The sequence below is a fragment of the Capsicum annuum genome, chromosome 10 (genome assembly GCF_002878395.1).
Source record: "Capsicum annuum cultivar UCD-10X-F1 chromosome 10, UCD10Xv1.1, whole genome shotgun sequence".
Taxonomy (NCBI): Eukaryota; Viridiplantae; Streptophyta; class Magnoliopsida; order Solanales; family Solanaceae; genus Capsicum; species Capsicum annuum.
Genome location: NC_061120.1, coordinates 219,523,086 through 219,538,312, shown reverse-complemented (window position 1 = coordinate 219,538,312; position 15,227 = coordinate 219,523,086). Strand labels below are relative to the sequence as shown.

General features: G+C 38.4%; 1 protein-coding gene across 1 annotated transcript; it reads left to right on the top strand.

Moving 5' to 3' along the window:
* Nucleotides 1-12,208: 12,208 nt before the first annotated feature.
* LOC124887909 (probable disease resistance protein At1g61300) lies at nucleotides 12,209-12,787 on the top strand. Its single transcript, XM_047397839.1, has one exon. It carries the CDS (start codon nucleotides 12,209-12,211, stop codon nucleotides 12,785-12,787), a length of 579 nt encoding a protein of 192 aa, XP_047253795.1.
* The last annotated feature ends 2,440 nt before the right edge of the window (nucleotides 12,788-15,227 follow it).

Here is a 15,227-nt window from a genome sequence, read left to right as displayed (position 1 = left end):
TTATTATGAATTTTCAGATTTTTCATAGCATATGAATTGTTTTGCAAAGCATTCTTGAAAAGCACTATATGAAATGGTTAAACTCTTGTTATGATTTAAAGGTGGTTTTAAATCACTAAAGAGGGAATTCACCAAAAGTCATGCTCTCAACAAGAATTCATTCTTAAATACATGTTTTCATACATACATATTCTCAAATCACTTTGGGGAAGGTCAAAAGACCAAAACAATTATGTTAAAACATCTAATACGTGAATATATACATAGTTTCAAAAAACCCATTCTAAAACATGATTTTTCTATGCCCATGAGAATTTAGGAAAACCCCGCGTACCTCAATTACGAATAATAATGGATGATTCTTGAAGCTTGTGGATTGGGGATTCCGAATCTCTAATTTGTTTTGAAAACCCATGGTTGAATCTTGAACTACTTGGGTTTTTATTTTGAAACCCTAAGGGGTGTTCTTGAGAGAAAATTTGAGAAAAGGATTATATTTTGATGAATTGGAGACATGAGGTGAAATAACTAAAATGCCCTTAAAAAAACAAACAAAGTCGAAACTGTCCCCCAGTTGACAAGCTGACAGGCTGATGTAAAACGGATATAACTCATTACTCAAATATTGGATTTGGATGAAACCAGTTGCATTGGAAAGAAGACTCAAATATCTTTCATTTGATCAGTATAAGCTCTCCCAGTTCATTATATTCAGAGAGTTATGATCATTTGAAGTTGACCCTGAAATGCTGAAAACTGGGCAATAGGCTATACGTTTTGCTACTGTTTTGAAATCCAAACGCAGCCTTATGCGTTCCGAAAAATTCTGAAACTTATCCGAGATGTACTATGAGCTTGCCCGATCGTAACGCAACTTGAAAATCTAAAAACGGATGTCGGGAAGGTTGAAAAGTTGTATCCCGAAGATTGCCAGCTAAAATGACTCTAAGTCCTCATTACACTTAGAAATTTCACCAGGGGTCTTATCAAGACTAGTTCGATTGGAGGAACTACATGTGGAGGGAGTACAAGATTGTAGTTACTCTACCTTGAGGGAGCCGGAATCCACATCGAGATTGACCGCACTGACATTAGATGAATGTTCTGAAGATGTGATTTACAGTAACTTGGGCCTTTCCTCCAAGTTGACGCGGTACATTCTTCATGTGGGTGGAGATGACACAGACAGTTCAAGCATGGATAATTACAGCAAAATTATTGGTTTAGAGGTCACTGAGACTGCCCCATTGGGTGATTGGATGTGCCGCCTGTTGAGGCAGAGCGAAGTTGAACATTCAACAGGAAAGGGCTCCAAGAATGTACTCAACAGGATGAATTTCAGAATGTGAAAGATCTCCTCCTCTATGAATGTGATTCATTGACACATTCACTGAATATCTATTGCTAGAATAATATTCCGTTCCCCAAACTCAAAAGATTGGAGGTAAGCGAGTGTGGTGGTCTACAGTATGTCTTTCGTGTATCATGGGCTGGAGGGAGTTCGACAGTAGCTTGTCCCGCTGAAGATGAGGAAACGAAGATCTCTCACAAGACACATATCGGACAGGGAATAATCAAGTTCCCAAATTTATATGAGTTGGAGCTTCGTCGTCTACCATGCTTCACTCACTTTTGCTATGACACTGTTGAGGGCATTGAGTTCCCTCATTTACAAGTCATGGCCTTCTACACCTTACCTGAGTTCCAAACTTTCTGGCCAACAGTCAACAACTCCATCACTCACTCAAATCCTCTTTTTCATGAAAAGGTCTGCTTCTACTTCTCTACTTTTTCTTTTTTTATTTGGTGGAAAGTTTTGTGAATTAAAATTTTACCTTTAACTTGAGCATGAAAGATATTTACTTACCCAATGTCTATACTTTTTTTTTTTAAAATTATATATGATTATTAATTGTTTGGGTAGGTACTTTATCTATAATTTAAATTGTATTTGTTTTTTTTATTGAGGTAATTGGTCACAATAAAACCAAACTAACTATATCGGTCTTTTCAGAGTTTCTGGTCACATAAACACTATTTTAATTTTAATTTTGGTCTCAAATTCGAAGAAAACATAAGAAATTAATAAATCATGACATATGAATATGAAAGAACAAATAAATTGACATTTTTCATCTTCTTTTTGATGAAAAGCTTTGTTCTACTACTCTACATGATCATTAAAATAATAATTCCTTTTCATCTTTTAATTGATGGTTTTTATAAATTAAAATATTACCTTATACTCTTTTTTTTAATCGTGAATACCACCTCACTTGAGCACTAAAGATCTTTACCTACGCAATGTCTATTTTTTCTACTATTACTAGTGTTAAAGTAAATTTTAATTTTTTTAAAAAAAACAAACATAACTGTGTTTGAGATGTTAAAAACTTTTTAAAATATGAAATGAGATCATATACAAAAAATAATGATATATTTTGCCACTGCAGTTTTTTTTTTTAATCAATAAAGCGCTTCTGTTAAATTACATGTATTTTCCAACTCAAGAAGAATATCTATTAGTTTTTGCAGGATTAGAAATAGAAGCATCAAATTCATAATTTAAAAGATATATATATATATATATATATATTGATTCAGTGTGAACATGAATTAATTTATTGTAATAAAATAAAAAGACAAACCAGAAATAAGAATTTTATTGTAATCATTTCTAACAATACAGGAAGACCCAACAATTAAAAAACTACCAAATAATATTGCAGCTCTCTTGTCCTAACCTGGAATATAGAAGGCTCACCAAGTGACTCTGCAAATCTGTCTAAAGAATCTACTGATTATCTGGACCCCTAGACTGTGCCTCCGAACCTGGGAGGGAAGGGGGTCAATACAAAAGTACTGGTACGCTGAGAAATCCAAAACATCAATATAATATTTTTACAGAATATAAGTGAGAGCCATTATAAAGCAGTTTCGTATCAAATCATTTGAAAAGCACATGGGCATAATATAATAATTTTCCAACAACAATGCAATGCATCTGAGCTAGGTGGAATACCCTACATATCACATTTACACCAACTATCAAACCTCGGTTGACGCCGAGATTAGAGTATAAGTGAGGGGAAGACACACAAGATCACACAGCAGGGTGTCTCGACCCAATAAAGTATGGTAGTGCACAAGATCACAAAGCAGGGCTCCTAACCATAGTCCCAATTTGGGATGACATAAAGTTAGGTACGTAAGATCACAAAACAGGGTACCAAATTCCCATGTCGGCAAACACGGTTTCCAGCGATAAGCCCTTACACTCAAACTCCTTCTTTGGGCATCCACCTATCTCATGTAAAATCAATGCATTCAACTCTATTTAATACAATCACATATCATGTTCTGTAGGGTATCGTCATACCCGACTTGCAAGTCATCAGTATCACATCATTCTTTTCATTCAACCATTATATTCAACATATTTCAACATAAACAACCCTCTCCTTACAAGTCAAAATCATTTCCAATTATAACAACTTTCAAACATTTCATGTCATGCTTTTCAAGATGATTTTCAAACAATTCACATCATGTGAAAATTTAAAACAAAAGCATATCAAGAGAGGGATTTTATATGATTCATGCTCTCAAGTTAACATCTTTTCGGAGTACATGCACATACATATATCATATATCAAATCACTTCGGGAATAGGCCTAAAGACCAAATCAATATCGCAAAAACGTTTAAAATGTGATTTATATTCATAATTTCAAAATCCCCATTATTAAAACATGAATTTTTAAGCCCATGAGATTTTTAGGATAACCCCACGTACCTCTATTTACGAAACTAGCGGGTGCTTCTTGAAGCCTACGTTGCGGGGATTCCAATTCTTCAATCGCTTTTGAAAATCCACGGTTGAATCTTGAATTATTTGGGATTCTTGTTTGAAACCCTAGAGAGCGTTCTTGATGAATTTTGGTGGAAGTATATGTATTTAGCTGTATTTGGGATTAAATCCCGTGTTTGGATGGGTTTGGGGCCATGGGAAATGTCTAATTTGGCCTTAGAATTTAAAATACGATACTGGAAGGCCGTCTAAAGCTTCACCGCGACACGCTGGAAATCACAGTGAGCTACTGGAATTGACAATTGTCATTTTAAGGCTCCCCGCGACACGGTGGCCAGTCAAACGGGAACACTGACACTAAAAATGCTCTAACTTCTTCACCGAGTGTCCGTTTTAGGCGAATTTGGTATCGATGGAAAGCTAATTCGAATATCTTTCATTGATATATAGTAGGCCACCTAGTTCATCATATATAATGAGTTATGATTGATTGAAGTTGACCCAAGTTTCAGCGTTCACTAAAACTTGAACGATAGGAAAGTTCTCAACCCGTCTTTGAGTTAAGGGACTTCTATGATCTCAATTCATGCTCAACTAGATTCACACACTACATAATTGATTACACACTAAATTTGTATAGGATTCATGAATTTTACAACCTCTATGTGAAAGAATAACGGTTTACATTCTAGCCCGAAATGTGGGGTGTTACATTATCCCCGTTGGGATCATTCGTCCCCGAATGATGACATGGAATACAGTCACGTACGATTTCAAGTATACTCAGATATTTAAAAGAAGACATAAGACAAGAATTGTACCTTTCATCTCAGCATTCACCGGATCAAATAGGCTTGGGTATCTAACTCTCATGTCGTTTTCTGATTCCCAAGTTGCTTCTTCAACTTTCTTATTCCGCCACAAAACTTTAACTGAGGCTATCTATTTGTTCCTCAGCTTTATCACTTGACGATCTACGATTGCTATAGGCTCTTCTTCATAAGACAAGGAATCGGTCACTTTGAATTCTTCAACAGGTAACACTATCGAATGATCTCTAATGCACTACTTCAACATTGATATAAGGAATACCGGGTGAACAGAACCCAAATTTGCAGGCAACTCTAACTCGTATAAAACTCCACCTATCCTTTTTATAATCTGATATGGTCCTGTATAGCAAGGACTCAGCTTACCTTTCTTCCCGAAGCGGATAACTCCCTTCATGGGAGAAACTTTAAGGAATACCCAATCTTCAACCTCAAACTCTAGCTCTCTTCTTCTAACATCGGCATAGGATTTCTGACGGCTCTGTGCCGTCTTAAGTCTTTCTCTGATGATTTTCACATCCTCCATTGCCTGATGAACAATATCAGGCCCAAACAACCGTGTCTCACCAACTTCATACCACCCTATAGGAGACCTGCATCTTCTCCCATACAATGCTTCAAATGGTGCCATATTAATACTGGCATGGTAGCTATTATTGTAAGAGAACTCAACCAACAGCAAATTATCTACCCAACTACCTTTGAAATCTATTACATAAGCCCTCAACATATCCTCAAGGGTCTGAATGGTGCGTTCAGCTTTCCCATCAGTCTGAGGGTGGAATGTTGTACTTAAGTTCACCTGTCCTCAAATGCTCTACCTTCACTTGTTGACAGTTCAAACACCTGGAAACAAAATCAGCTACATCGTGTTTCATATTATTCCACCAATACAAAGTTTTCAGATCATGGTACATCTTAGTAGAGCCCGGGCGAACAACATACCTCAAAGTGTGAGCCTCATAAAGGATTCTTTTCCGCAATCCATGAATATTCGAAACGCATAACCTACCCTGATATCTAGAATACCATCACCACCAATTTCGAACGACATTACCTTTTGTTGACCTACATCTTTCTTGATTTGCATCAAGATGGGATCTTCAACCTGCTTTTCTTTAACTTCAGCACAAAGGGATGAATTAACTATCTCATGAACAATCACCCCTCCATCTTTGGAATCTAAGAGTCGCACTCCCAGATTTGAAAGGCGGTGAATATCCTTCACCATCTCTTTCTTCCCTTCTTTAACATGAGAAAGGTTTCCCATAGAGCGTCGGCTACAACATTTGCCTTGCCTGGATGGTAATGCAGGCTCATATCATAGTCTTTCAAAAGCTTCATCCAATGCCTCTGCCTGAGGTTCAATTCTTTCTGCGAGAAAACATACTGCAAGTTTTTGTGGTCAGTATAAATATTAACATGCACTCCATAGAGATAATGCCTCTAGATTCTAAGTGCAAACACCACGGTTGCTAACTCTAAGTCATGACTGAGGTAATTACGCTCATGCACCTTTAACTGCCTAGATGCATAAGCTATCACCTTACCATGCTGCATCAATACACAACCAAGTCCCACACAGGATGCATCACAGTAAACCACAAAACCATCTACACCCTCGGGAAGAGTCAAAATAGGAGTAGTAGTTAGTTTGTCTTTCAACTTCTCGAAACTGTTTTCACACGAGTCAGACCACAAAACTTTACCTTTTTCAAAGTCAATTTAGTGAGTGGAATAGCTATGGAAGAAAAACTCTCTACGAACCTTCTATAATAACTTGCTAGGCCTAAAAAGCTCTGAATATCAATTGGAGTCATAGGTCTGGGCCATTTTCTCACTGCCTCAATCTTTTGGGGATCCACTCTAATCCCGTCACTAGATACAATATGCCTCAAAAAGGTAATAGCATCCAACCAAAATTCACATTTGGAGAACTTGGTATATAACTGATGATCCTGAAGGGTCTGAAGGATAGTTCGGAGGTGATTGACATGGTCCTCCTCACTTTTGGAATAGATCAGAATATCATCAATGAACACTATGACGAACAAGTCTAGAAACTAATGAAACACCCTATTCATAAGATCCATGAAAGTTGCAGGGGCGTTAGTCAACCCGAAGGACATGACTAAAAACTTATAGTGACCATATCGGGTTCGGAAGGCTGTTTTAGGAATGTCTGACTCCCTAACCTTTAACTGATGATAACCCGAACGAAGGTCTATTTTCGAAAAACACTTAGCACCCTGAAGCTAGTCAAAAAGATCATCAATCCTATGAAGAGGATATTTGTTTTTAATAGTGACCTTATTCAACTGGCGGTAGTCTATGCACATAAGAAGGGACCCATCCTTCTTTCGCACGAAAAGTATGGGTGCACCCCATGGGGAAACACTAGGACGAATAAAGCCTTTGTCTAGGAGGTCTGCGAGCTATTCTTTTAACTCTTTCAATTCCACGGAAGCCATTTTATTTGGCGGAATGGAAATAGGACGAGTGTCTGGCAACACATCAATGCCAAAATCTATCTTCCTATCAGGTGGTATCCCTGGGAGATCTTTAGAAAAGACTTCTGGAAACTCATTCACTACAGGGACTGACTGAAGAGGAAGATTTTCAACTCTAGAATCTTTTACTCAGATTATATGGTACGTACAACCTCTGGAGATAAGTCTTCGGGCTCAAGATAAGAGATAAAGTGACCTTTAGGTGCCACAGAATTCCCTGCCCATTCAATTGGTGTCTCATTCGGGAAAGAAAAAGTAACCCTCTAGGTTCTGCAATCAAGTGTGGCATAACATGAATGGAGCTAGTCCATCCCAAGAATAGCATCAAAATCTAATATCAAGTTCTATAAGGTCTGCCACAGTATCCCGACTAAGAATAGACACAATACAATTTCTATGCACCCTTCTAGCAACAACAGAATCACCTATAAGAGTGGAAACAGTGAAGGGTTCTACCATAACTTTGGGTTCAAACCCAAAACCAACATCCACATAAGGGGTCACATAAGATAAGATAGACTCGGGATAAAGCAATACATAAACATCACGGGAAAAGATCTGTAACGTACCAGTGACAACATCTGGTAAAGATTCCACCTCCTGGCAGTTAGCCAAAGCATATAACCAGTTACGACCACTCCCGACAGCTGAAGGGGCACCCTAAGGAGGAGGAGCCGTAGAGGCAGCCTGGGGCTTAGGCCCCCCCCCCCCCCTCACATTTCCTTCGGCAGAAGGGCAATCTCTCTGAAGATGACCCACCTTGCCACAAGTATAACAGTTTCTCCCTCGAAATAACACCTTCCCAGGTGATTCTTTCCATAAGTCTCACACCGTGGATAAGTACGACACTACTGGGCCACACTGCCTTGCGACTGAGTATCTGGGGCTCTGGATCCATGATGAGTTTGGAAACTCTGAGATCGTCTGTCTGCTGGTGGTCTGGGCGTTGGGGCACTGGCAGCAGACTGTGCATTACCCCAATTCTTTTTCTTCTGCCATTTATTTCCTCACTTACCGCTTTGAGGCTGACTGTGACCCTGGTCGGTAGAACTGTCTCTTTTCGCCTGTCTTTCTATCTCCCTAGCTTCAGAAATTTTCTTCTTTTTCTCTTTTACTTGTTGCATATGAACCGTCAGCCTAGCAAAGTCCAACTCTTTGTTCAACATAGCTCCCTGGCACTCAAGTACCAGATCCTCTGAAAGGCCGGACGCAAATTCCTCATTCGGGCCCTCATACTATTTGTCATCTCAGGAGTATAACGGGCCAGCTGATTGAACTTCAGAGTATTCTCTTGAACACTCATCTTACCCTGCTTAAGGTTCATGAACTCCTCAGCCTTTGCCTCCCGCAACTCTAAAGAAAAGAACCGGTCAAGGAAAGCATCTACAAACTCACTCCATACCGAAGGCTCTGCATTGTCTCCCTTCGCATCTTCCCAATCTTTGTACCACTGATTCGCCACCTCTTTCAGCTGATACATGGCCAATTCCACCCCTTTTACTTCATCAACATGCATCACTTTGAAGATCTTTTTCATTTCGTCTACAAATTCCTGCGAATTCTCTTCTACTTTAGTATCGGTGAATTTGGGAGGATTCATTCTCATGAATTGGCTCACCCGTGTAGCTCCAGAAGTAACAGATGTAGACTAGTATCTTCTGACCACTGAGTCTGTGCATCCACCAACTGTGTTAACATATAAATCAATTGTCTGAATTCTGCATTTGAAATATCCCTCTGATTAGTCGGGGGACGGTTAAAATTGGTTCGTGGAGCCTGGGGTGGGCTGGTCGGGACTAAAGGGACTCCCGAGTAGGGACAGGGTCTGGAGTGAGAGCTCTGTCACGTGTCCTCATCCCATGAGTGGGACGGACTTCATCATTCTGAGCACTCTGATTAGTATTGCAACGAGGAGGCATGACTGTTATTTTTGTAAGACAAAAGATTACTGATTAGGAACAGACTTGACTCTGAAGCATGAAATAATTCACAAAAAAAGGAAATATCTCCTGAACACCTAGTATCTTCTTGCTTATAAGTATGGTGCGCTACTAACCCATAAACAAGACTCTACCCGACGCAATTTTGCAAACACCCTGGGACCATGAACCGTGCTCTGATACCAAGTTTGTGACGACCCGAACAAAGGCCCTGGTTGTGACGAGCATTCCGAAACATGAAGGTCGGAAACACCCCTATCTATCCGGTAATCATGCACATAATTCATATGATAAAAAGAAATGATGAAGATACATAATATTACGGAAACATGGTCATGAATATAATGAAATCAATAATGGGAAATAATGTCCCACAACCTCTATCGACATTTGAAAACCGTTTGCAAAATCTCTACTACATGACTGAAACAAAGTACTGTCTGAAAATTGGGACAAGGCGCCCAGTAGACCCAAAAACTAATAAAGGATAAATAAAACTGCCAAACATCATCAGGCCTTCCTGAATATAGAAGGCTCACCAAGTGACTCTGCAAATCTGTCTAAAGAATCAATTGATTATCTGGACCCCTAAACTGTGCCTCTGAACCTAGGAGGGAAGAGGGTCACTACAAAAGTACAGGTACGCACAGAAATCCAAAACATCAATATAATATTCTTATAGAATATAAGTGAGAGCCATTATAAAGCAGTTTAGTATCAAATCATTTGAAAAGCACATGGGCATAATGTAATAATTTTCCAACAACAATGCAATGCATCTGAGCTAGGTGGAATACCCTACATATCACATTTACACCAACTGTCAAACTTCGGTTGCCATCGAGATTAGAGTATAAGTGAGGGGAAGACACACAAGATCACACAGCAGGGTATCTCGACCCAATAAAGTATGGTAGCGCACAAGATCACAAAGCAGGGCTCCTAACCATAGTCCCAATTTGGGATGACATAAAGTCAGGTACGCAAGATCACAAAACAGGGTACCAAATTCCCATGTCGGCAAATACTATTTCCAGCGATGAGCCCTTACACTCAAACGCCTTCTTCAGGCATCCACCTATCTCATGTAAAATCAATGCATTCAACTCCATTTAATACAATCACATATCATGTTCTGTAGGGTATCGTCATACCCGACTTGCAAGTCATCAGTATCACATCATTCTTTTCATTCAACCATTATATTCAAAATATTTCAACATAAACAACCCTCTCCTTGCAAGTCAAAATCATATCCAATCATAACAACTTTCAAACATTTCATGTCATGCTTTTCAAGATGATTTTCAAACAATTCACATCATGTGAAAATTTAAAACAAAAGCATATCAAGAGAGGGATTTTATATGATTCATGCTCTCAAGTTAACATCTTTTCGGAGTACATGCACATACATATATCATATATCAAATCACTTCAGGAATAGGCCTAAAGACCAAATCAATATCGCAAAAACGTTTAAAACGTGATTTATATTCATAATTTCAAAACCCCCATTATTAAAACATGAATTTTTAAGCCCATGAGATTTTTAGGATAACTCCACGTACCTCTATTTACGAAATTAGCAGGTGCTTCTTGAAGACTACGTTGCGGGGATTCCAATTCTTCAATCGCTTTTGAAAACCCACGGTTGAATCTTGAATTATTTGGGATTCTTGTTTGAAACCCTAGAGAGCGTTCTTGATGAATTTTGGTGGAAGTGTATGTATTTAGCTGTATTTGGGATTAAATCCCGTGTTTGGATGGGTTTGGGGCTATGGGAAATGTCTAATTTGGCCTTAGAATTTAAAATCCGAGACTGGAACGCCGTCTAAAGCTTCACCGCGACGCGCTGGAAATTGCAGTGAGCTACTGGAATTTACAATTGTCATTTTAAGGCTCCCCGCAACACGGTGGCCAGTCAAACGGGAATGCTGACACTAAAAATGCTCTAACTTCTTCACCGAGTGTCCGTTTTAGGCGAATTTGGTATCGATGGAAAGCTAATTCAAAGATATTTCATTTGATATATAGTAGGCCACTAAGTTATTCATATATATTGAGTTATGATCAATTGAAGTTGGCCCAAGCTTCAACATTCACTAAAACTTGAACGATAGGAAAGTTCTCAACCCGTCTTTGAGTTAAGGGACTTCTATGATCTCAATTCATGCTCAACTAGATTCAAACACTACATAATTGATTACACACTAAATTTGCATAGTATTCATGAATTTTTCAACCTCTATGTGAAAGAATAATGGTTTACGTTCTAGCCCGAAATGCGGGATGTTACACCGCTCTTTCACCTTTAATTTTCATATCAAATTCTACACTCCACCTCTTTCGTTTCATAGCAAATTTTCCATTGCATGTTTCATTTTTATATTAAATTCAACTTTGCCACTCTTTCACCAAATTCTCAAACACTGCTATTCTTTTGTTTCATACCAAATTCTCCATTCCCACTCTCCGATCTTTTATCTTCATACCAAATTCCTCATTGCCGCTCCTTCAGCTTTCATTTTCATACCAAATATTCCATTGCCGCTCTTTCAGCCTTCCTTTCACACCAAATTCTCTTACACTTCTTCTTTTTCACCATTCATTTCATATCACCTTTACTTCCCAATAACTAATTAAAGAAACACCTAAAAAGGCTTATTACTAAACCATAGCAGCTATGGAATTCTTAACTATTGTTGTAGAAAAATCCATCGATTGCTTGATCCATCCAGTTGCGTGAGGGTTTGGGTATTTTTTTTTACTACAAGAGAAACATCAAATCTCTAGAAAAAGAATCTCAGAGGCTAGAAAATGTCAGAAATGGGGTGCATCTACGAGCGGAGGCTGCCCAGAGAAACTTACATAAACTTGCACCAAACATCCAGGATTGGTTAACTAGTGTTGATACCACTACTGCAGATGTAAAAGGTGTAATGCAAGGCAGAGCTGAGCAGAAGAGCTACGAAAATTTCCTTGGATGTGATTGAACTTAGAACTGAAGGCAACAATTATGTTGATTTCTCCTATCCCGTACCACCTATAGAAGTTGAGGCTCTACCTAACAATGTTGAGAAGTTTGACTCCAGATAAGAGAAAGAGGAAGAGGTCATGGAAGCTTTGAGAGATGAAAGGGTCGCTATTGTTGGGATATGCGGGATGGGTGGTGTCGGTAAGACAACACTACCTGAGAAAATAAGAACAAGGGCTAAACAAGAAAAATTGTTTAATGACGTTGTCATGGTAACTGTCAGTCAACAACAAAATTTTAAGAAAATACAAGATGAGATCGCCGGAGGAGTCGGTCTGACATTAAAAGGGGACAATTTGTTGCAGCGTGGAGATCGGCTGGGTTCAAGGTTAATGTATAAGGACAGTCGCGTCCTTGTTATTTTGGATGATGTTTGGGAGGTTGTTGATCTAAAGAGTCTTGGAATTCCCACTGGTAGCGACCACAACTACCGGTGCAAAGTTACATTGACAATGCATCTCCAAGATGTTTGTCACGTTATGGAGGCTCAGAAGATCGTAGAATTTAGAGTTTTATCTGAAAAAAAAAAAGCATGGTTCCTTTTCAGGCAGAAAGCTGGTGATTCGGTTGATGATCCATCTCTTCTTCACATAGCAAAAGATGTTGCAGAAGAATGCAAGGGGTTGTTGTTACTTCCCACAATATATTCGGGTATGTAGAATCTGTATATTACAACAACAACTTCAACTCAAGTTCAAGTATAAACAAGAACACAGTGAAGTATCAAATACCCTCAACACAAAATCAAAATGACCTTTCCAAGAGGTGTATTTGTTTTTTCCAGAAAATAAAGATGAAACAGAAAATAGCCAAGTCATCCGAGTTCACGAATTTTCCTTAAGAAAATAATCCCCCTCACTGTACCCGAGGTTGTGGAATTTTTCTTCCCAGGATAAAATGGCTAACTAAACCAACAGTAGCGGTACCTCAAATGGTTGGAATATCTTCGAACTAACAGAATGTTTTAAGTGATCACACAGAATATTTTTGAGACAAGAAGAGAGTTTATTAATCTGAAAATTTTCGTACTAAATCTGTAGAAGAAACCAGGTTTATATAGCCACATCATGCCTCTTCTGGAAAAGAGGCAAAGGTTCATCTAAAAGGTGTGATGTTTCTGAAAATTCATGTCTGAAAAGAGGCAAAGGTTCATCTAAAAGGTGTGATGTTTCTGAAAATTCATGTCTGAAAAGAGGCAAAGGTTCATCTAAAAGGTGTCTGTTTCTGAAAAGGCAAACCCTTTGAACTTTCCATAGTAAACATGCATCGGATGCACTCAGTCAATTGGTAGATTTGATATCTTTGAACCGTCGAGCTTTAATATACACCTAGACAATAGACGTCACACAACCAGCCTTTTAACATTTATGGTTCTCATGGTTTTGTTCTTTTCACCCATGAACATGTCCCGGTTTTCATAAGAGCTTAGAGAATAGGCCTTTACTAACATTCTCCTTGAAGCGGTTTCCACTTCGCCCTCACATAGGTGATTTCTAAATGTTCAATCCTGTAGATTAAACTATTTGGTCAAATTTGTCAAATTTAGATAATCATTAAAAGATTTTTCACCTGAAGTCTTATCCTTGTTTATTAAACATTGTCTACATCATGAGAATGGGTTGTGTATTTGACAATGTCGAACCTATCAGACACAACTTTGTTTGATATCCTTAAACCTAGCTCTTGGGATCTCTAGTCTGCTAGGTAGAGTTACCGCCATGCTAACTTGTCCTAGGCCTTAAACCCATTCCCTTAGATGTCCTTTCTACTCCTTCTCTAGATAGGCCTTTTGTAAGTGGATCCGATATATTATCCTTTGACTTTACATAGTCTATAGTGATAATTCCACTGGATAGGAGTTCTCTAACGGTATTATGTCTTCATCTTATAAGACGAGATTTACCGTTATACATCATGCTCCCTGCCCTACCTATTGCCACTTGGCTATCACAGTGTAACATACTGGTTCCACTGGCTTGGGCCAATACGAAATATCTTCCAAGAAATTTTAGAGCCATTCTGCTTTTTCACCAGCTTTATCAAATGCGATAAATTTAAATTCCATTGTAGAGCGAGCGATACAAGTCTGTTTGGATGATTTCCAAAAAACTGCTCCTCCACTGATAGTAAATACATATCCACTTGTGGATTTTACTTCGTTCGATCCAGTGATCTAATTTGCATCACTACATCCTTCAAGTACCGCAGGATATTTATTGTAATACAAAGCATAGTTTTGAGTGTATTTAACATACCCCAAAACTCTTTTCATTGTCATCCAATGAGTTTTGTTGGGATTATGTGTATTGGCTCAATTTACTAATTGTACATGCTATGTCTGATCATGTACAGTTCATTATATACATTAAATATCCCAATACTCTTGCTACTCCAATTGTGAGTCACTTTCACCTTCATTCTTTCGAAGTGCAAAGTTCACATCCAATGGAGTCTTGGCAGTACCGAATTTCATATACTTGAACTTGTCAAGTACTTTTTTGATATAATGAGACTGTGACAATGCTAACCCTTGTGGAGTTTGATGGATTTTTATACCTAAGATCATATCTGCAACTCCAAGGTCTTTCATATCAAACTTCCTCTCGAGCAGGCAGTTGGCTTCATTTATGTCACAAATGTCTCTGCTGATGATCAACATATCATCCACATATAAATAAACAATGACTTAGTGATTTGGTGTGTCTTTAATATATATACATTTGTCACATTCATTTATCTTGAATCCGCTTGCCAACATGGTTTGGTCAAACTTTGCATGCCATTGCTTAGGTACTTATTTTAGTCCATAAAGTGACTTAACAAGTTTACACACCTTATTTTCTTTTCCTGGAATCATAAAATCCTCAGGTTGTTCCATGTATATTTCTTCCTCCAAATATCCATTTAGGAATGCGGTCTTCACATCCATTTGATGAATTTGAAGATCATACCGCCGCCAAGGCAATTGATATTCGAATTAAGGTTATCCTTGTTAATGGCGAGTATGTATCAAAGTAATCAAGGCCTTCCTTCTATTTGAAGCCTTTTACTACAAGTCTTGCCTTGTATTTGTCAATAGTACTATCCACCTTCATTTTC

Bases quoted from the DNA above. Each gene is read 5' to 3' on its own strand.
- LOC124887909 (XM_047397839.1), top strand. From the start codon at position 12,209: ATGGAAGCTTTGAGAGATGAAAGGGTCGCTATTGTTGGGATATGCGGG.